The following is a 22,511-nucleotide window of genomic DNA, read 5'->3' as shown; positions in this document are numbered from 1 at the left end:
ACAATACACTTACAATACAATACAATACACTTGTATTCAAGTACAATAAAATACACACAGTGTTTGTATGCCATTGTCATCTCGCCGGATGTACATACACAACTTATGCTTCAATTATATTGTGTGTGGCCCTCAGGCGAGAAATAGGCGCCTTTTTTCAGCAGAGCAGCACTGTAAACCTTCCAGGCGCTCTGCAGATTGCGGAAGTGGGAAAGGATCTGACGCACCTGACACAGAGGCTAGCGCGGGCTGATTTGGTGGAGCGGGCTTTCAGAGGAATGTGTTTTCTCTCAGCAGAGCGCCGTGGAATTGGTTTCCAATCAATAGCGAGGCATTAGTGGGAATCTGCTTAATTAATTCAATAACACAGTCGTGTGCGAGTGGGGGGAAGGGGGGCAGCGCGGGAAGAGGGGGACCCGCGCCTCTGCCCGCACAGCGAGCTGGAGATTGTTGATTATTGGAGGCGTATTAAATATTTAGGCTGGGGAGCCTCAAGGTAAAAGAGAAGAGGGGGTTCCTAGCTCAAATGTTAGGCAATGTGTAAGCTGCCCGCCCCGTTCTCTTTCCCGTACACACCCTGGCGCTTCTCGTTTCCATAAATGGCGTAACTCGCTGAAATGCCACTGGCTGGAGGTAATTGTTGGGATCCGGCACCCCGATTGTCCTCGCGCCGTTGTCTCTGCACCCTCTTTAGGACTGGATTGATCATTCTAGCCGTCAGCTGGGGAGCTGCTGCTGCTCCTCTCGGCGATGCTGTGGCTGGCTGCCTGGAGCCGGGCACTGAGCAGAGGCTGTAGCAGGCAGGTAGCAGCAGAGAGGGGACGGGGGAAGCAGCAGACAGGGAGAGACAGACACGAGGAGACAGCCAGCCAGCCTGCCAGCGGTGAAGGCTGCCGACGAGGGCAAAGTTCTGCCAGGGAACCGGGATCCTGTCAGGACTGGAGTCTCTTCATAGAATTGGACATGGTAAACTAATTGCCTCGTTTCCCCCAAATGGCCGCGCCTGTCATCTTTTGGATGCGAATGTCGCCTGCAGTGCGAGACGTGCACCAGCTGGGTGGTCGGTTGTTTTGGTAGTGCGGGCGGGCGTAACTTCTACCTGTTTCCTCAGACAGCCGGCGGGGCGGCTGTGCGCAGGGGAGACTGTCTCAGCTCGCGTTCCCCTGGACAGGGAGCACACGCCAGCACAGGCTCGCTTCACGTGAAGGCATGGAGCAGTGACACCGCGCGTGGGCAGCCGCTGCATCTGGGGGCTGCCAGGGCAATAGACGGACGCTGCCAGTCCATGCTGTTCCCAGGGATCTCAGCCGGGCACCGCAGGGGGGTCTTCTGAACACTGATTCGCGATCGGCAAATAACAATAGGGACTGGAGGGGCAGAGACGCTTCAGTGGGGGCCGGCAGTAACCCGAGTGCTGCTGGATGTCAAGGCTTCATGTTTCCAGCTCCATCCGGCGAAGCTGCCAGGGCTGAGCTGGGCCACGCTTGCCAAGGCAGGGCACATATGGGAGACACCGGACCGTATGGCGTGCTATTACCTTGTCATCAGCTCCACGCATCTTAGCAATGGGCACTTTCGTGGCGTCAAGGGAGTCTTCCGGGGACCCCTGCGCAAGAATGGATCTTCATTACCGGTAATGAAGAAATTCCCTTTCCCTCTCAATGCAAATGTTTATTGTTGTGTGCGTGAGTGGATAGATGGCAACACATGCATGCACTCACCCACGATAGACAGCAACCCGCGTGTGAGGACATGATGTTACAACTGCTGCTGGGGGTGACGCTGGTTTACTAATATCCACGGCCGCAATTGACACGTATTTTATGCTAAGAATGCAGCTAAACAGCATGTTGACTATATGTACACATGGTTGATGTGCTATGTTTACACCTGTGTGTGATAAAAGTGTTGTTTTTTTGTTTATGTAGAAGTACCCTGCCCTATACTTTGTTCTGCATTTGCACCTTAATGCACATACGACATATGTCCATGGATCTGTCCGCCAGTATATGTGAAGGTAGAGATTGCATTGAGCATGCACATGCTTCCACATGTGTCATTTTAAACAACACTCCCACAGCCCGTGCGATGCCAAGTGTTCCCAAAAGTGGAACCGCGCGCACACTACCCTTGATGGCTCCCCATCAAGGGTAGAACTGAACTTTGCATGGGTTTCACAGGGAACGCGTGTGTGTTTGCTCAGCGCCAGATAATGTGATCCTGCCCATAGTGCATGGTGTGTAATATTGCAGAGTGCTGCCACACTTTCTGTTATCTGTTTGCGTTGCCTGGCGGAGTACGCTGCATCAGTACTTTGGGAAAGAGAACCATGTGCTGGGAAGTGCTGGCAGGCCACAGGCAGCAGCAAGCCACCCACTCAGAAGTCTCTTGCAAAGGACTTCCACGCTGGCCTGTTCATCGAGTCTGGAAAGTGCCACAGTGGTGCACGGGCGCGTGTGTGCTCTAAGACGAGCGTGCATGCTGAAGGAGTGGTAGCAGAGATGCAGTTGAGCACACCTGGTGTTTTCGGATCAGAGGCTGCAGTTGGGCCATGATGTGACATCATTGGCATACTCATCTGCTGGCTGGCAGCGAGGCGGCATCAGTACCTTGGCAGCTTGCCTGATCACGTCAAGAATTAGAAACTATTAGGCTATAACTCTGAAGCGTTCTTCTATTAAATCGCATCCATAAAATGAACGTGGCAGTGCACAACCTGAAATTACTCTTAGATGCCTGGTTCAGAGTGCGTGTCTCCCCAATTGCCGGCAGAGCCGGGGGTAGTCCACCAAGTGGCACTCCTGATTTTTTTCTTTTTTTTAATGTTCTCATCAAAATAAGCAGGCACACGCGAGAAGTGCGGCGAGACATCGCGTGTGGCCTGTGTAGAACAAGGAGCAGAGGGCGAATCCCCTGCCGCGCCGCTCGCAGGCTGGTCCGGGTGTGCCTGGTACTGGGGTAAAGAGGTCACCGGAGAGCGGGGCAGCCTGTGTGGGCGCGTGTAACGTTTACCATTAAACATAACATTGTTCTACGTATCGCTGCTTCTCGTGGTATAGCCTTCATACGGTGACATCTGTCACTCTGCAGTGTGTGCTGTAAACGGGTTCTCTAGCATGTTGTGCTCGGGGAGTTGGGTCTCCCCGTGTTGAGTGTTTGAGGCGAGGGCGCATGCTGTAATGATTCGTGTGGCTGCACACTTTGCACTGTGTACACGTTTTCGTATGCTGCACTACATTCCCAGGAGGCAGACATCTTGTCTTTTCCAAACAGAGCACACAGGTGTAGTTGTGCCTATGCACACACAGCACCCGGGATGCAGACTTCGTGTGTGCATGTTTATGTACACGAATATGGATGCCTGCATGTTTACCTTCCTTATCTTTTTCAATTTAACGACACGTCTAAACACATTGTTGCCATTTCAGATAGAATGGAGATAGTCATGAGTGATACTCTGCTGTGATAAGGCGCCTACCGAGCTCATGTAATGCCTGCAGACCTACCTTGCTGTGTGACAGCAATTCATGCAAGTAGCAGGCCGGGGCTCGTATAAATGATGTACCGCCTAGCTCTACCCGCCAGTGAGTGGCGTCCTGTGACACAGAAGCATGACCCATGTACTGCCCGGTGCGGCGAGGGGAGGATCTCCGCAGGCGCTCTCTGATGGAGAGGAAAGTGATGTGAAAAGGTCAGTCTCGCCGTCAGGCAGAGCGCAGGCGTGTTAACGCGTGACAGAAAGGGCCCTGGCCGGCAGCTCTATCTGGCGTCTCTAAACTTGGCGAGGATGGCGCACTTGCCTGGCGAGCCCAGGCCTCACGTGTTTGTGGGCTGTCAAAAGCGAAAGAAGTTGCGACCATTCCTAAACAGTAAAACGTTTAAAATAAGTTTACTTAGAACAGTGCCTTCATCAGACAGCAAATGTTACCCTGTGTCCTGCCCTCATTGCTCATAGATCTCTTGGTGGCAACTTGCCCGCCACCTCCTCCCCCACTGAAGGATCCCTGCTCCCTTGTCTCTCTGCTTCCCTCAATGTGTACTCCCCCCCCCCCTCTAGGACTTGCACTGCTGCCCGGCGCACCACCTACGGCCAATACATACCCCAATAATAATAATGTGCATGTGTTTGTGGGGTAACGCCCCCTCTATATCAGAAATGTGCTCATGACTTGGCGTCAGACTTTAGCAGGACATGCAGAAGAGTCTGCTGGATATCACCCGTAGTGATGCTAAGCACATTGCGCTTGTTCTGGGAGCAGTTCAATGCGCCTGAATCGGCTTTCAGGGACATGTTCCTTTCTTGCTGTTTAAAGGGGCAAACACGTTCTGATAAGTATTAAAACAATTGATAGGGTCACTCGAGTCTAAGCAAATCATCTTCGAAGTCAGTGCAGCAAAGACTTCCCTGCAAGTAAACGGCAGTGAGAACCTCTCTGGTCTAAGGCTATCTTGTTTTTAAAGCATGAAGGAATGGACTTGAAATACACAATGGTAACAAAAAACACAAAGCACTCTTACCAGTTTCCGGCAACTTTATTGACACATGAGACTGCATAAAGCATGTAGACTCTTAGCTTCCTCTCGGGCTGTTCCCCACTATGCATTATTATCTTTACCACTTTACCTTTTGCTAATTGAATGATTATGTTTCAGGTTTAATCAAATTGTGGTCACAATGAGAATAACCCCTGCCGTTTAATTAATAGAAGCTGAGTATCAGGAACGCCATTATTGTATATTTCTGATGGAATGATGTCACTTGCGGCTTCCAAGTGAGGGGCCCTTTCTGAGGGGTACCTTCAGGCCAACCTTAGGCTGACACTTGTCTAGTGGTCAGCTCCAGCTGATCAGTTTCGCTCCTGCATGGTAAGGAGTTACTCAAGTGACACCCTGAAGGCCCTTGTTTTGACCCCAATGTAATAATAGGTAGCAACCATATGCGTAACTTGTGGTAACTGCACGTTGTTGTGTTGAGATCTGCTTGTAGCAGAAGAAGTTGCTCTGGCAGACATGCCACTTGCTTTGGAGGCTCTCAGATGAGGGGGACCTGGTGATTCCCGGATGCCCTTGAATTCACATTAGTAGGACAGCCAGCAACACATCCCTTTGATCATGCTAGGTCCAGCGTCTTTAAGTGGCTACTGTGTATAAACCCGCATCTGGTGGGGAAGTGGTGGCTCCATAGACAAACCACCACCAGCTTGGATCCCCTATCAAGTAATTGGCCCCTTAGGGGGGGCACATGTACTAGCAGAGCCACAAGCATGCAATTCCCAGTAATGCCAGATAGCCTCTGCTCAACTTGTAACCTCTGTTCCAATGTGAATGACCTACTCCTACCTTGTGATCAATCGAATTAGGGTTGCTATCCTCAAGTAGCATCATGGTCCACGATTAAAAGGGATAACAATGCACAATTCACACGGGAAGGAGCTTCCTCCTCGCTACCAATCTGGAAATGAAATAGGAATAAAGTTGCATGCAGATCACTGGACTCTGCATGAACCCTCCATGTCTTGAGTTGCTTTCCTTTGCATTCAGTCATGGGGACTAAAAGCTGAAAGGGGATCTGCATAAGGCGAGGTGATAGGAGCAATGCACAGGTCTGGCATAAAGTCGCAGACATTCTCACACAGATATCATAGTGTTGCCTGGGGCTATTTTTAAGGCCTGGCTCACTGCACGCCTGCCATGTGATCACCGGGAAATATATTTTCTCCACTTGTTACATTTCTCGTGACTGTAAATGTTAACTGAACATGAACTCACACTGCCGATTATATGTTTGATTCAAATCCCCGAGTGATCGTCATGGAGACAATCAATAGCTTTCCAGTACATTAGTGCAGGAGTAGCAGTTGAAATTGGTTTGATGCTGTGACTTGATACATGTTGCAAGTAATTATGCATGGATCCGCGCATTTCCTAACAGTGCCGAGTAAACCATTAAGTCAGGAAGGGCGGCCATTAGCAAATTAAATCACATGCATTGTTCGAGCTTGTATCCACATCCTGTTCGCTTGAGCCCCAGGTGCATTCATCCTAACTCCAGGAATCAAGCATGATCGCTTATTTTACATAGTCAAATGTCTAGAGAATGTTCTACACATGCAATTTCCAAAAACACAGCCAGCCATATGCAGGAGTTCACAAGCAAAATACGAATTGATAATGGGTTATTCCATCGGCACAGTGAGGACAAATGCGAATAGTGCAAGCGCCGAAGGTTCGGCAGGTCTCCTGTGTAGCTGCTCAGTGGGTCCATGCAATGTTTGAGACCTTCAGGTAGCCACGAGGTTATAGCCCACAACATCTGCATAGCGAGAATGTTAGGGCCAACCTGCATGCATGCAGAGTAAAAAACGAAACTTTCCGGAATGCCAGGGGCTGCTGGATTGAACATTTAACAACACATGGAAGAAGAGGTCACACAGTTCATTATCCACTTGCTGGCGTCAGAATGATGTACAGACATACACAGAATAACTTGTCTGAGCGCACTAATCATTCAAGCCTATTTTGTTTTCAAATCTGTTAGATTTCTCTTTAAACGGAAACACGTTATTATTCACGTTTGGAAGGAAGAATACGTTGGATAGTTTTACTGTATACTTATGTGGTAGTGTTGTATACAGCTATATTGGCTTTAATTTTTGCCTAATTTACAAATCCTGCCTTGCCAGCTGGAAGAGAAATGATAAGGAAAAATATTAGGCAAACCTTTACCTAAGGGGTTTTGGGTTAGAATTGGATGGTAAGAGGAGGACAATGCACTTACATAAATGAAGGGTGAAAGGGGTGTGATGAGAGTAGACTGAGGCACATGGAGGTAACACCTCCCCAAAACAATTGAATGACAGTAGGCTGGTTAGATGAAATTCAAGGGATTTAAACCTACAGTCAATCTGTTGTCGCAAATTCAGGAAATTCAGTGGGTAATAATGACATCCAAGCACATTCATTAGTTATGGAAAGATGTTCTCTGAGCGCAAATTTTCAACATCATTTTCCTCTATTCATGCAATAAACCGCACAGTGTGGAGTACACACTGATAGGGCGCGATTCACAAACTGTTTTTTCAATGTGTGCATCCCATTGGAAAACCATTATTATGAACCTGGCCTATCAATCCAGGAAACCGCAAATCCGGATCAATTGCAAGGAATTGAACTTAGTTCCAAAATAGCTCTCCATCCCCAACTTCCTGCACCTGCCATGATCTGTGTGTAGTGTTGCCTTCATTTCGGCAATACAGGAACAAACCTCATTTTCTATCCTTCTTTAACAGAATTTTCAACTGTCACGATAAATATGCTAATTCTAAATTCTCTGTTATTAGTTGCTTTAATTGGATTGTGAAGTTGACTGCGTTATGCGTCTCACAGGTGAACTATTTAAATTAACCTCAAATATGCATGGCTGCACTCTGGTGCATCCTCCCAAGCCCAGGATTTCAAGGTATCCATAGGTTGCTGAGAACAAAATGATACTGTTGAAGGAAGTGGACACGCTTGAATATAATATTATTGAGAGAGTTAAAAACAGATGTAAGATGAAGGTAAAAATGTGACTAAATAACAGTGCAAATAATTAAAGCACTATTTAGGAGACATTTAAAGGTAGTATGGGTCCTCATATGATCAGTCATAATTTTATATTTGTATGATGCTTCCCAAATGAGTAAGTCTCTTCAATATTTTACCAATTTAGGTTCTCAAGTAGAGGCTCCATGTGAATCCCGGAAATGCACTATGTGAATAACATACTGCAGCTAAACTCATTTGGGCTCATTACGAGTGTAGCGGTAAGTGGTAAAGTTGGTGGTAAATTTGTTACCACCAACTTTACCACTAGGCCAAATTACTAGTTGGGGCCTAGAGTGGAGGATTTGCCTCCAGGAAAATGACGGAGGTAAATCCTCACACTCACCGCCCAAAAATCATCATAATCGGCGAAATTACCATGGTGGAAATTCCGCCGCGGTAATCCACCAAAAAAGCCCCATTGGTTCAAATTGACTCAAAATAAATGACAAATTACACTGCCATCACCACTTGTAATCAGGCGGGAATTCCGCCTGATCAAGTTGCGGTAACAGTAATTTGTTAGGCTGATTTTTTGGCAGATTTACTGCCAGATTACCACCTCACTGGTAACGAGGCTGGTTAATTTGAATTTTGTGGCTACATTCCACTTTTTCAAACACTCATCCCAACCATGGCCTCATCTTGGCATACAAGGTGGTTTCTCCGTACTGTGAACGCAAACGTACACAAATGTTTGCACGGCTACCTTTGGTTTTATTGATTCAGTGTATAACATTTGCTTGAACCATTGCCACTTCCACTAGGTAGAGGTCCCAGCAAAGAAAGACTGGAGCTTAATGGACCCTATTTATAAATCAGAACAGATTGTATTTTGCTCCTCTGTTAGTGTAGATTGCTTATTATCTTGAATTCGCCTACGATCTAAACATACCTTTAGCCCGCATATTATATGTCAATCAATCATGTCAATCAATTACCTTTTTTTCCAGGTGCTTTCGCTTTGCAAAGTTATTTCCTTAGAACTGAACCGGTATCCTCATTTGGTTCTCCTGTACCAGCTGATCATATGAGAGTTAACTGAGACATAGAAAGGTAAAGCTTATCAATAAACATGCATTTCAGAAGACCTGCTTAGCAATACATCTCAAAGCAGTTTTACGAGGTCAATGTTCACCCAAAATGAAGACCCAATGTTAGCACAAAAGGAAGCCATGATACATTTAAGAGGAGTGCAAAAACACAAAACACATTAGATGGAATTGCACACATCCGTATGATAGCACACTCTGGACAACATGTTATATCACATAATTAAATAAAGCTAGGATAATGTGAAAATAGTGAAACATGTGTAAAATATGAACAGAACTCTTGCCAATTTGTTCATGTTAGTGAACGCCAGCTATCAAGATGCCAGCTCAGACAATGGAAACAAGATGATGCCATGCAACATGAGTTCGATCCTTGGTCCAACGTTAAGAAGGTAAAGACGTCTGACATAAAGCATGATATAAGTAACCAATATATATTGATAAAATACAGAGATGAATGTGCCTGCCCCATGCTTTAAGGAAATATCATCATAAACTTGGTTAAAATACAACAGTTTTGTATTATTAAACAAACACTTTCTCGTAGCAAGTATACATGTAGAAAACTCTTAGTTTAATGGCCTAAGCCATACTCATACTGTATACACATCCAGACTGTCCACATCACACCTTGCCATTTTATCCAGATAGGTCACACTGTGATTAGATTCCTCTTTGAAGACATGTCAAATTAATTATAATTTATTTATTGTTTATAGTTTTATCAAAAACTTTACAATTAACTCAAATTTCACTTGAATAAATAACATATTTACATATTTAAATCAGCTTTATAACATCACATTTCAATACACAGCAACATGTTTCACCCAAACATAAACCGTCAGACAAACCTACAGACATTAACAATACCATGTTTAATTAAAATATAAATACAAATACATCATCATAATATTTGATTGACAATTTAATTTAAAATATTCCTCATTAATTTAATTCCTGAGTCATTTCATACCATTTCGTTATACTTCATTGTATGTATTTCCAGGCTCATACTCAGATCATAAAGTACACTTTTTAAATCGGATCTGAAGGTATTTCTGGGCTTCCCTCCAAACCCTACAAAGTGCCAAGTGCAGTGTCACCGTATCTGAGTTCAGCCAAAAAGCCAAAAAACTCCCCAGATTTAATTGCATCTAAATTATAAACACATTTTCCCAAAGTGGTCATGTTGAGTGGCCCCAGCCACGGACATTCTGTCAATATGTGTTTAACCGATTCCTGGTTAGTTCGAATCATATATATTCTACAGAATCTGGATGCAGGGGGTATATTCCAACTGCTCCTGTGTGTAGCACATACTGGCAACTGATTTGTAAGCACCATTAAGCGAAATCTACGGACCGATGGGCCCGGACATAGTAATAGATATTGTTTGGGTCGCAATTATTTATAGATCACCTGGGCCACCATGGGGTACATATGCAACTGATACCAATGTTTTTATAATTATTTAGCTAGCTAGTCTCATTTAAACACTCTGAGCCCATGGCACCTTTTACTTAAGCACAATTAGAGCATCTTTTGAGGTCCAAGTGCCAGTTTTTTGCAGCACACAGTTCTCTAAATAGCACCACGAAAGGGTCTACCCTAGTTATGGTCTCGACTATCACATATTGTACACCAAGTATCGCCAAAAGGGGACATTATGGAGACATAGATGCCCTGAGAAATAGTTTAGCCTTCCATTTGAGTAGCTGGAATTTAATGATATCAGGCACAGCTCCAGGCGAATATACTCAATCAGCGTATTCCGAGATAAACCCAAGACGTAACCCCAAAAATACCTTTCTGCTAAATCCAACCACTTCACATTCCTATGGGTTAGTGCCTGAAGCCCATACAGAATAGAGGGGCAGAACCACTATTTCTATAGAATAAGTGTGCCCCTCATAGAAAAGCCTGCACAATCCTTTACATGTTTACGGATCAGTTGGGTCATTTGTTTATCGCTTCTATACTTGGATTCAATGATGGCATTTTTGTCACTTTTGCATGACATTTCTAGGCCTAAATATGTATAGGTGTTAGTATATCCGATGTTCCCCAAAAATGTGTTTAGTGTGTGCCTATTCACCTTTTTTCAAGATACTAACATAGTTTTAGTTTAACCCAAGTTCACCGATAAATTATGCTCCCCGGCGTAACTGCCCAGTTTATTTAGTATTTATTTCATACCACTTAGCAAATGGTCAAAAACCACCAACGCATGTGTACAATTTTGGGGAACAATTTGCACATCTTGACAAAAGAGCTAGCAAATGAGAGATGTAGATATTAAACAGTATGGGCACCACCATGCACCCCTGATTTATACCCTTGTTGATATGCAGTGGTCTTGTCAGATTCCCACAGTTATCAAGGCGGATCTGAGCCGTAGCTTCAGTATGTTTCAGTATGTAAGGCCACCACAATCTCCAATAGCCAGCCTGGGCAATCCCATTTTTTCATTTTTTTTCAAAGGTTTGTACGGTTTACTTGGTCAAAAGCTGACCTAAAGTGAACAAATGTAATCTATACCGAGGGAGAATTACACTGTGTTACCTGAGTAATTATTGTATACAATATTTGTATGGTATGAACTGTGCTAGACCCCATAAGGAAACCTGTTTGGAAAGGGTGTAGTATGTTGTTCATAGTGACCCATGCTTGTAAATGTTTCAATACAAAAGTGGAGAAAACTTTACTTATGATATCGATAATAACTGATAGTTTCTGGATATTAAGCAATCTTCAGCTTTAAATACCTGGACTAATATCAATCCAGGGATCAAGCGATCAACACATACGTTGTGGAACAAACTGCTCAGTTTACTCAGCCATTATTGGATGTCCCCCTTCAACATAGCAGCAGACAACCCATTTGGCCCCGGAGCCCTTGAGTTCTTCAAGTCCGCATTGTGCCTCCCCACATTTTCTGGACAAAAATGAAGGTGCCATCTATGATTTCTCCATGCAACCGCAACATTTCTATATTCTGAGTCATACATCCTATTCTCCATAAAGTTCACCCAGATAGACTCAGAGATAGGATTTAGAGTATGTGAAATAAATACGCTCTAGTACGAACTTACCTAGCAGAATTTGGAGAACATCTGTTCCGGCTATTTGATTGCTTCTTCTCTCCATAGTTAATGCAGGACAAACCGACCATCTCTGATTCTAATGAAATGATTTACAAAAGGAGGAACAAAGAAAGGAGGAACAAAGCATCACTGGGAAATGCAACCCATGCTCTGGTTTTGAGTGTGCAATATGCGTTGTGCTGCAGTCATGATATAGAATGTACATGTCTGTATGGGAAGCCTGAAGTTCCTTTTTCTCCACTTAGTGCCCTAACTTTTGTTGTGACATGGATGTTAATACATTGGTTGGGTGGTGGTTCAGCTTGCCATTTGCCAAGGACCACCCTTCATCAACAACCTAGTTGTTCTACGTATATAGCTGCCATGTCAGGGATGACCTCTCAGCCTAGAGCCGGTTCTGTTCATCGCTGTGGTTGGACATGTATAAAAGAGAATACCACACAACTGAGTGACGGAAATTAGTCTGATGTGAATCACTCAGCAGACAATTCTTAATTGCTTATATTGGCCACCATGGAGGATAAACACAAGTAGACATTTGCAATCTGATACATGTTGGACTTGTGGAAAGGTGGTTGGTACATATAGACAGATGTTTTGGAACTGTGACAAGATCAGCCAGTATTGGGATGAAGTTCTTGGCCAAAGATAGATGGTTACTTAGTCTACATTACCACACACATCATTATTCTGCAAATTGGGGCATATGTTAACATCTCTAAAGCTGTCATTTGGTATTAGAACATGAATATACAAAGCATTGCTGGTAGCAAAAAAACTAGTATTAAGGAAATGGAAGAGTGATGAGAAACCCAAGCATTAGGGATGGCTGAAAAATATGGTAATCTCATCACCCATGGAGAAAGGGCCTTTCTTGAAACAAATTTTGAATGAATATCATTCAATTTGGGGATCTTTTAATGACGTATATGCCTGAATATGGTGTGCATTGATTATATTGCTAGTAGATTAGGGGCCTCATTATAAGTTTGCCGGTCCAGAAACTATGGTATCGGTAAGCTTGCTGGTACCATTGATCCCGGACAGGCAAACTATGGACCAGGCGGACAGAGTGGCACCCGCGAGCTCAGCATGTCGGATGCACCGGCACCGTTCATAACGGTGCCGGTGCATCTGGCTTCCCCATTCCCATTGAGCCCTATGGGCCTCAAATGGGAATGGGGAAGAATTTCTCCCGAATTTGATAATGAGGCCATAGATGTTGAAATGTATTGGCTTGCCTTGAAATTATTGTGCCTTACCTGCTATCCTATTTCTTTCTAGTTAGCATTGTGTTCGTCTTGCAACCCCCACCCACCCCTATTGATAAATTATGTTACAAATATCTGTCCAATGCGAACCTAGATGTTGGCATTTTATGAATGCTTCTGTTTTTTGGGGAAAAATACTTTGGACTATACTTTGGTTATTTTTAGCATTGCCCTGTTACTCTACATGCTCAGTTAAATTTAGAAATTAATATATTAGAACCGTGTATCATTAGTGCATTGATCTTTCTGAATGTAGTGAGCAATTGATAAATAAATACATAAATAAATAAAATGAGTCAGAATTCATCTGACCTAGATTTACTGCCAGAGCATAGGTGGTCGTTACATGAAGTGATGGCCTGCACGTAGAGCTCCTTCATTTGCAATCGAATTAATGATGGGAGATAGGATTTGGGGTAATTAATTAGAACATAATTAGTTCTAAATTGCTCCTATTGATGTCTGTATGCCATGGAATATCAGTAACGCCTGCTAATCTTCCCAACCATTTAAACTAGCATTCATAAAAACGAAAGATGTAGATTTCCAGTGACCAATGTATCCCCTCCCCCCTCATCTAGACGCCGAACACCATGAAAGATGCACTTCCTTGGTAAATGTGTCCTTTTTTCACAAAACGAGGGCATGATAGCGTTTGAATCTTTATGACTTCCGGGTAGATTAAAAGGCAAACCAATGATTGTTGAAAACCCAAAATGTATGATGAAGAGACAGATTCACAATCATGCCGTTATCTCACATATTTCTTATGAGCAAACAAGCATGTGTATGCATTTTTTGCATCACTATAGCGAAGCAAATGGCAGCCTAGGTATTACAGCGATAGTGCTGCTTGTACTCATTATGCATTCTTTCTTGGATTAGACACCCAAGAGTAAGTATTTAACACAAATACAATATACTTTCAAATCACTAAAGGTGCATGTCATCCAGCAAATTACAAATACAATCCCATTACAAGGTCTATCTCACAGTGATACCCACTGATGCAGTACAAGACAATTGCAATTGCTTTTGGCTGTCTTCGTCATCGTGTTATCTCCCTGGGTGGTTACCGTATCAACACGACTGGGATTACACTATTTGAAGTCTGATATTTATTAGTAAAAGATATTGCTGCAATCATTTAAAAAGGTCTTGGAAATGGCGAGCTGAGCAATCCCTCCTATTTGTAGATTCTCTAAGTACTTTTAAGGCTATGTAGATATTTGTTTGTAAAGTATGCAGCTCTTGTGCCTGTGGGGGCTCAAGCTATTAAGAGGACATGACCATCTCAAAATGTCAAGAGTGCGTAGTTAAGTTGACATGGCATTTTATACCGCTGTAACTTGTATACTCATTAATTAATATTCAGCGAAAATGACCTAACAAATTTGCTCACATCGGGAAAGACTTCTCAAATGTGGAGAAAAAATGCACCCCCTTATAATGTGACAGCTGGTAGCCATGCCTGCAATCCATTAACATTACACTGTACACATAAATAAAGAGGCACCTGGAGGACACTTTTTTAAAAGCGACTATCGCTTTTCATGTGAATGCAATTCTTAATTCCACTAAGACACACGCTCTGATTTAATACCCTCTGGTACACATTCCTATAATTCAGGCCCAAGAAACAGGGTGTATTTGGATTTAAATGCTACTTCATGCAAATGAAAAATGGCAACCAAAGGTCGTACCTAACTCTTTATGCTGTCACCAACCAACTCATTCCATTTACAGGCAGCGTGTCTACAGAGGAAAATTAGTGTGCCTGCAGCATTCCCACAAATTGTATAACCCAAGCAATCACCCACCTTAATGAAATGTATATATTTGTAAACATTTGTTTCTGGTGTTCACCCCCACTGTGGGGGGCATCTATGGCCCTTAAAAGCCTACCAGCCTGGGGCGAGGTAGGCCAGAGTGGAGCAAGGCTTAATAAAGGCTATGTCTACCCACACCCCAGGGGTTGAAAGCCATTCACATCCTGGGGTTTATCCGGGGTACAAACGTTATTTTTTTTCCTCTGGAGATTGGTGTTGCTTGCGCAGCTAATCTCACATGGGAGGTGGTGGGGATGAAAAAAAGATGGCTGCCACCATAGGGAAAAGAGACCACGCGCATTTTTAATTTCTATGGTGGCAGACGGCAGGAGCACCTGGACCGGATCTCAAAGCTCAGGTCGAGCAAGTAAGTGGGGAGCATGTATCTGGCTTCTGTTTAGCAACAAGTGTTCACAACTAAGGCAAGTAGACAAATCCAACAGAAGCTGTCTTTTCCAAGGAGGAGTCCTTGCATACAGAGGGTGAGTTCCCTTCCCCTGGATTATTTAAGTATGATAGAAAAAGTGTCTCTTTCAAACAAAAACAAAAAGCTTCTTAAGAATGGCAAAATGTCTCTTTCAAACAAAAGCTTGTTAAGGATGGCAGAGTGTCTATTTCAAACAATAGTTCCGTTAAGATGGCAGAAGTATCTCTGGTGTACTTCTTTTCAACTTACGTAGTAAAACAAATATGTTTCCTTATAGAATGTTAATGGATCTCCACGTATTCTCTCCTGCCATGTTTCTTGTCTCTCTTTATGCAACTTTACCGGACCACGCGGTATACTCCCCTGCCAGGAATCCCTCGCTGCGTCTTACAGATCCCCTGGTATACTCTCCTGCCAGATATTCTGCCTCCCGATGTTCACTGTCTGGTGTACTCCTTCCAACAGGACCTTTTCCTGTGTTCACTGCCCTTTAATTCAACACAGTGTACTACTTCACTGTGTTTCTACTACATTGGCTTGAGGTCCTACTTGTTCAACTTTCCCCACACTGAAATGTAATGTATGGGGATTTGCTCTGGTTCTGTCTTTTTACATCTTCATTACTGTTCATTTGCTTGGGGCAATGCTTGCTCTAACTTTCCCAACCTTGATATTCCATGTATGGGGAATTGGTAAAATTCTGTCTTTTTACTTAACTTGGTCAGTATTCAGAATAGTATCTCAATTGCTCCCTTGCCTTTCGGTTCGCCCTGGGGTCCCCAATGGCCCTGGGTAGACTCACCGGTGTACTGAAGTGTTCTCGACCCGTGGCATGTGGCTTTGGGGAACCTCCTGCTCTTGGACAGTCTCCCCTGTACAGCAGGCCTCTTTTCAGTTCTCTGGGCAGCGCCATGCTCATTTGCCTGCATGGCTGCTGTGCTGCTGCACAATCGTGTTTTGGGTAGTTTTGTTGTTGCTGCAGGTCTTCCAATGATTCTTTCCTGGTGCTTGCATTGTCCCCACCAGCCTTGCACCAAACCAGTATGCAACGCCTGCGAGCAGAGGTGTAGAAGTGCCTGCTTCCTCCAGCATGGTCCTTCTTGACAGCACGGCTTGCCTTAGCTCTGCTTCTCTCAGCTCCAGGTCTGCTTCCTTCTTCCCTGGCTCTCTTGTGGTGAAAGCGGCTACCATGCGTAAATGTCCCACTCATTCGGACCTCCTCAAAACAACTAGTTTGCATGTTTGTGTTTCTCTTGATCCTCATTAACTCCTTCATCCTCTTCCTCGTCCCGTTACTTGAGGCTTTCTGGGAGTTGGCGTTTATAAAATGTCTGTGACTTTCAATGTGATATTTTTCAGGAGATCTGGTCAAAGAACCATTAGATACAGGAGATGTTAAAGAGGTGTTATGTGTGATGTGACTGAAGTGGCAGTTTGCCATTAGAATTTTCAGTGTGAAAGGTTTTGTTTTCTATGGGGGATACCACTTTTCTTCCAATGCAGTCACCACCTCCTCCTTGCCGTCGTCTCCCCCAACATGATCCTTGCTCATACAACCACCCCAAGGGTTAGGATCAAGAAGCAGCTGCCATTCCCTAGCCATGTGGGCAGAGCTCATCACTGAGGAATCAGTTATGACTCTGCGGCTTCATCACAGGAAGGAAGGAGGGTGTGATGAAGGGGTAAGGATTTTTTTGGTGGGGAGGGGGATGGGAAGGCAACAGTGAGAGGTGCCATGTTGCCTCATCACATGAAATAAATTGTGGCACCCAGGGAAGGACCTCACGTGGCTGGAAGCAGTGGGTAGATAATGTGTTTTCTCACCTGCTGTTCCAACCACCTGATTAGCTTAGAACCATTCTCCGGCTGCAAATCGAGATTACAGACTGAGCTTCCATATTGCTGCTTACTGGCAAGTTTGTTTAAATACTTCACACTACATATACATACAAATGGCTTTATTTTAATGGCTGACTGATTCTTCAGAACACTTTATTTTCTACGTTATCAATATCACACATTTATATCAGAGAAAGCTTCCATAAAAATCAGGATTAATATGAGTTACATTGGAATGAATTCCCCCTATTTGTAGATATGAGGCTGTGAGTTGCTAGCTTCTGCTTGTAATTTAAATACAAACTACGGTGGTGTGCATCCAAATCTACAGGCTTAGGTTTGGGGAACCTGTGCAATGAATGTTAAACACACAGAAGATTGATTTATCTACACTTTGTACCAACCTCAAATTATGATTTTCTGAAAGAACAACAACTATCCACCCAATTCCTTTGGGTGATGATGTATCCAATTCATGGACTTCCCATTTGAGCACAATGCCATTTATGAAATGTAACTGGTCATTTGAAATTACATAATTCTCTATTGGAGTGGTAAAGCTAAACTTCCTTTCATCCCAACATCTCTTTTTAAATGAATAGGCTTTCACAGGTGTTGATTTATACATTCTCTGTTCGTTTATTGAGCGTGGCTGCTGGACTGCAACCTCTTTTGTTGACTAAGCCTGTAAAAACACACAGGACGTGGGTTACTTGGCTTTGGTTGCAAGGGACTTCACACTCTACACAAAAAGGCTATTGAGTTCCAGTTGTGATGTATCTTCCTTTTATGTGCTCGGAAAGCAGGATACATTTCACACTACTATGCAACAATATTCTATTGGCATTCTATTGAATATCGTTTATCGGACACTCTGCGTTGTATGCAGGAACATGCTATTTGTTTTGCTCTAAATCAGACCACATTTGAGTTTGATTGTAGTGAGAAAGCACACATAATTTCACACTCATTTGCAAAGGCATTCTATTTGAGATCAATTACTCCCTTCATAACTCCCACCTTGTGCCCAGGGATTTAGCAGAGAGATGTTGTTATATATATAATTACATTGAGACTTGTATAATCACTTTGATAATACTTCAAAGCACAAAGCTAGAAGGGACCCTCATAGCCTCCAGGTAATCTCCCCAGCAAGCCAGGGTTATTTCCTGTCTGCTGTTATCCACCTCTGGGAATCTATTCTGTCTCAAATAAAATCTGCTCCAGCCTTCCTCTTGGACTAAGTACATGCACTCTCCCATCTCAGGATGTCATACCACCTCAGCACTTATCCTGTTCGGTGTAGGTTCCCCTTTCTGCAGTCTTCAAATCCCTAGAGCTCTCTCTTCACTTCTTGTGTGTTTCGACTTAAATAGGCTCATATTTTCCAACACTATGCTATATTTACAACTCAATTTCTGATTAGTGAATTTTTCCCATTGTAGGGTTTACGAGGTAAACACTCCCAGAGAATATGCCCCTTAATTTCATAGGTTGATCATATTTTTGCACATGTGACAGCGGTGGAGCTGGATAATAATATTTTTTTTCCATGTCTCCTTGTAGGATTTCTTTTCCTGTAATGTGGATATTTAGGTTTGTGTGATCACGCAGAACTGTGTGACATCTGACATAAGTTTGTGTAATGTATTTTGACTGAACTGTACATATTTATATAATCTATTATTAACAAATATTCATATCATGTTTATTATCATTTCGTAGCAGAGACTCCACGATTTCAGAGCACTTGTCCTTTTCTTCTAAGCCTCAGAGCTGTAAAGATTTAGAAGTAAATATTTTCTTTACGGGGGTCCAGAAAAGGACAATAAACGGGTCATGCCGACCTTGGCGGACTCGGTTATTGCCTTTTCTGGGCTCCGGAAAAAAACATTCCCCATTCCCAATCGAGCCCCATAGGGCTCAATAGGAATGGGGAGGATGCTAACAATGGGCCCGTTAACGACGAGGCCCGTTGTTCGCATCCTGGACTGCTAGCAGGACCCGCTAAGGACGCCTGGTCTGAACAGGTGTTCCGTAGCGCGTCCCACAGCAGTCCTCGTAATAGGGCAGCCCGTAAATAACCGTGCCGGTCCCGTACTGGCACCATTCTTTATGTGGCCGCCTGCCTCCTAATGAGGCCGTTCGCCTCATTATGAGGTTGGTGGTAACCTGCCGATTCTACCGGTGGGTTGCCGACAACCCCATAACACTGTTTCCGCCACCTGAGATCCCGGGGCGACCGGGACATTACAAGATGTAAAGTTCCCGCTGACAAGGTTGTCCACATCTTTAATGATAAGAACTCTTGTATTCAAGACAAGAACGTTAAATGTGGACATCAGAAAATTACCATCTTAAGATTTGACTCTCCTTTAATTCCAAACCAATCATTGACTCCTTTTAAATTTCCCCCTGAAAACATAATCAATGATTTAAGTGAAATGCGAACATTTAAAACCAATGTAAAGAGAGAAAAAGGTAATTTGAATATTGGGGACTTCAAGTCAAGTCAAGGCCCAAAGTACTGGGACGAGGAAGAGGGATATGGAGGTCCTAGACTGCAAGGTGCCGGCCGTCTAGAGAATTTAATGACCCATACCTGAGAGGGACTGGTGAGTCTAAAGGGCCCCCTCAGTTGCAGGCCATCAGGAGGAGATGAAGCAGAAGCTGGAGTAATTGTGACTCCACATTGCAGTGGCAGCAGAAGTTGAAGGGCAACAGAGACACCGGAGCCTCTGCTAATGGTGAAGCGGTTGCCTGTTTTGTGTGGGTCCCTAACCTTGGTGACACTGTATGCAGAGTCTGCGTTGCAGACATTTCCTTGTTCCAGCAAGCTTGTCCCCTGGTGGCTGTGAATGCAGAGGTTGCAGTAATGGGAAGCGTGAATTTTAAAAGCTATCCCCAAAGTTGTTTTTGCACCAATGATAGGCGAGCACCAGAGCACTCATGGAGTGAGGAACGCTCCTCTATCAAATGCCGTGGGCCACAGGAAGCAGAAGGAAGCAGCACACTGTATAGTGGGATGCGAAGGAAGCAAAAGGCAGTGTGGCATTGGAGTGGGTGGACGCATATGCGTCACTCAGTGAGTTCACTAGTGTTATGTGACCCCGGAACACTTCATAGTCGCTCACTGCCATATTACAAATATTGAATACCGAACTAAAGTAAAGAAGCTAAAGTGGCAGACTAAGAACAATGTTGCATACCAAACTGATAGAAAACAATTAAAGTGGCAGAATAAGAACCTTGGTGTGATGCTGGAAATGCAACGGATGGACAGGGATTCCGTATCCTTGTCCTTTACTGCTTTTTATCGTGTGTTCTGTCGTGTTTTCTGTGCAGTTCATGTGGGACTCCTGGCTGTGCAGCTCTCTCTCTTGGTTTGGTGAAGAGACCCATGGGATACCCTTATGGCACCCATGGGTAGGGTTGCAACCCTGTGCCCCTAGTGTTTGTTTTTGGGCACCTGTGTGTGACCCACAGAGCAGGGTACGGGCTGGTGGCACCTACGTGCTGAATTGACTGGTGCCCAGAGCGCCCGCCATTTTGGGATGCCCAGGCCCTGTCATTGGAATCTGTAGATTCCTGATGGAGACAAAATGGCCCCCATGGCCTCTTGCCTTCCATCGACTGTTACCTTGATCTTCCCGAAGTCCCGGGAAGCCCTGACTCTGTCCCTTCCCCCTGACTGGCTGTTGGGTGGAAGTTTCATATATGGTAGGGTGGGGAAGTGCTGACTAGACTGGCTGGAGCCTTCCCAATGAGTGTATGTTGTGGGTACGCCTGTGGGTGGGACCTGGGTGAATGGAGTGTGTGACAAATATGCATTCTGTGTTGTGGGTGTCTAGTATCTGGTGTTTGACACAATGACTGAGACAGCCCTGCCCGAAACCGGTATGAATGCAGTGTGGAGTGTTGAATGGCTTGGTACTTGTCCCAATACATATAACTTGTTGTGAGTGTCTGGAGAGAAGTGAATGCCCTGAATGCACTGTGTGCCTGATTGGCTGCCTGCTTGCCTGAATGCCCTTAGTCATGATTGGATGCTTGAGTATGACCCAGCGGAATGAATGGGAGATCAACAGTATATCTGGGGACCTCTCACTGCTAGGAATCGTGTTCAGAAGCTGTAGTCCACTACAACGAGTAACAGGAGTAACCGAAGCTTGACCTTGAAGCCCTGCTGGATGAGAATAATTGCTGTTGCTCTCCTTCACAATCTGAAAGCTGCTGTGCCTCCAAGGACTGACCCAGAGAGGACCTGGTAAGGCGCCCTCTTCCCGAGCTAAGAGGGACCATCGTGCACCAGCAGATCTTTGCCCAAGCTCCCTGTTAGACAAACCTTTGATAGGCTGCCGACCCGAGACGGGGACCGCCGCGGAATCACAAGGAGAAGCACCCAGACTGTTGTCCGCCACTGTCAACGACCGCCGTCGCCGACTGGAGCCGCCGTGCTCCCGTTTGCCTAAAAACTTAATTAATCCAAAGATGCTCTCGTCCACATCATCTGCTGGAGAAGGCCTGACCATCGACGCACTGAGGAGCATCCACCGGTGGGTTTCCCGCCACCCAAAGACCACAGAGACGACGACGACTCGACACCCTTGCTGGGCCACAGTTCTTCAAACTCTTTGCGGTCCAGAACTATCAACATCGAGGTTCCCCGCATGCCTCTTCCTTGCAGGACGTTTACGCTTCCCCGTCAACGGGAACCACCAGGAACGAAGCTGCCACTTCACCGTCGTAGCTCACCCTGTTCTCCGTCAGACGTTCGACGACCCGTGACTCCAGCCTTAAAGGGAGGGCACTCAAAACGGGCCGTCGATTCCCCGATGAGGAATGCTACAACGCCAGGTACTTTGGGGTTGCAGAACTATTGGGAAGTCTAGCTTGAAAAATATATGGACTGGGCTTGTATCTTTATTCTACAGGTTGCCCAGGTGGAGGGATCTCCACATAGAGCTGTGTTTAATGGTAGTGACCAGTATTCTGCCAATTGTTCAACCATCTTGCTTTCCTTCCTCTCTCTACTGCTGGTTTCCTCTTTATTGATCTGTGTGACATTTTGACAATATAGTTGACACACTTTAATGAGATCTAATAATATCTGTGGCACTACTGTAGAACTGTATATATTTACCATTGTTGATTTTCTGAGCACAAAGTGAGTTATTGTGAGTTATTGTGTTATTGTACATAACCTTGAATATTAATTATATTAAGACTGTGTTTTAACCTATACAGTGTGTGGACATTCCTTTGTGGGTCCTTGAGGACTACACTGTACTTAAGAACCAGCCTGCATCACCTCCTGAGAAGCTAGGCCTTGATTGCTCGACCACATACCAATAATAGAGAATCTTGGCTGGGGTCCTCTGCGCCTCTCCTCTGCCATA

At 44.5% G+C, this 22,511-nt stretch overlaps 1 protein-coding gene across 1 annotated transcript in view; it reads left to right on the top strand.

Moving 5' to 3' along the window:
• The first annotated feature begins 366 nt into the window (after nt 1-366).
• ZNF804B (zinc finger protein 804B) overlaps nt 367-22,511 on the top strand; it is a 1,261,227-nt gene continuing 1,239,082 nt past the window's right edge. The window contains exon 1 of the mRNA XM_069648408.1: nt 367-1,633. Within this exon, the coding sequence (XP_069504509.1) occupies nt 1,523-1,633 (111 nt within the window). The 5' untranslated portion in view covers nt 367-1,522. The remainder of the gene's footprint in view (nt 1,634-22,511) is intronic.

Source organism: Ambystoma mexicanum, chromosome 2q (assembly GCF_040938575.1).
Source record: "Ambystoma mexicanum isolate Mex_15411 chromosome 2q, UKY_AmexF1_1, whole genome shotgun sequence".
Lineage (NCBI taxonomy): Eukaryota > Metazoa > Chordata > Amphibia > Caudata > Ambystomatidae > Ambystoma > Ambystoma mexicanum.
Note: the sequence above shows the minus strand (reverse complement) of the source record. Positions and strands in the feature narration are given on the sequence as shown.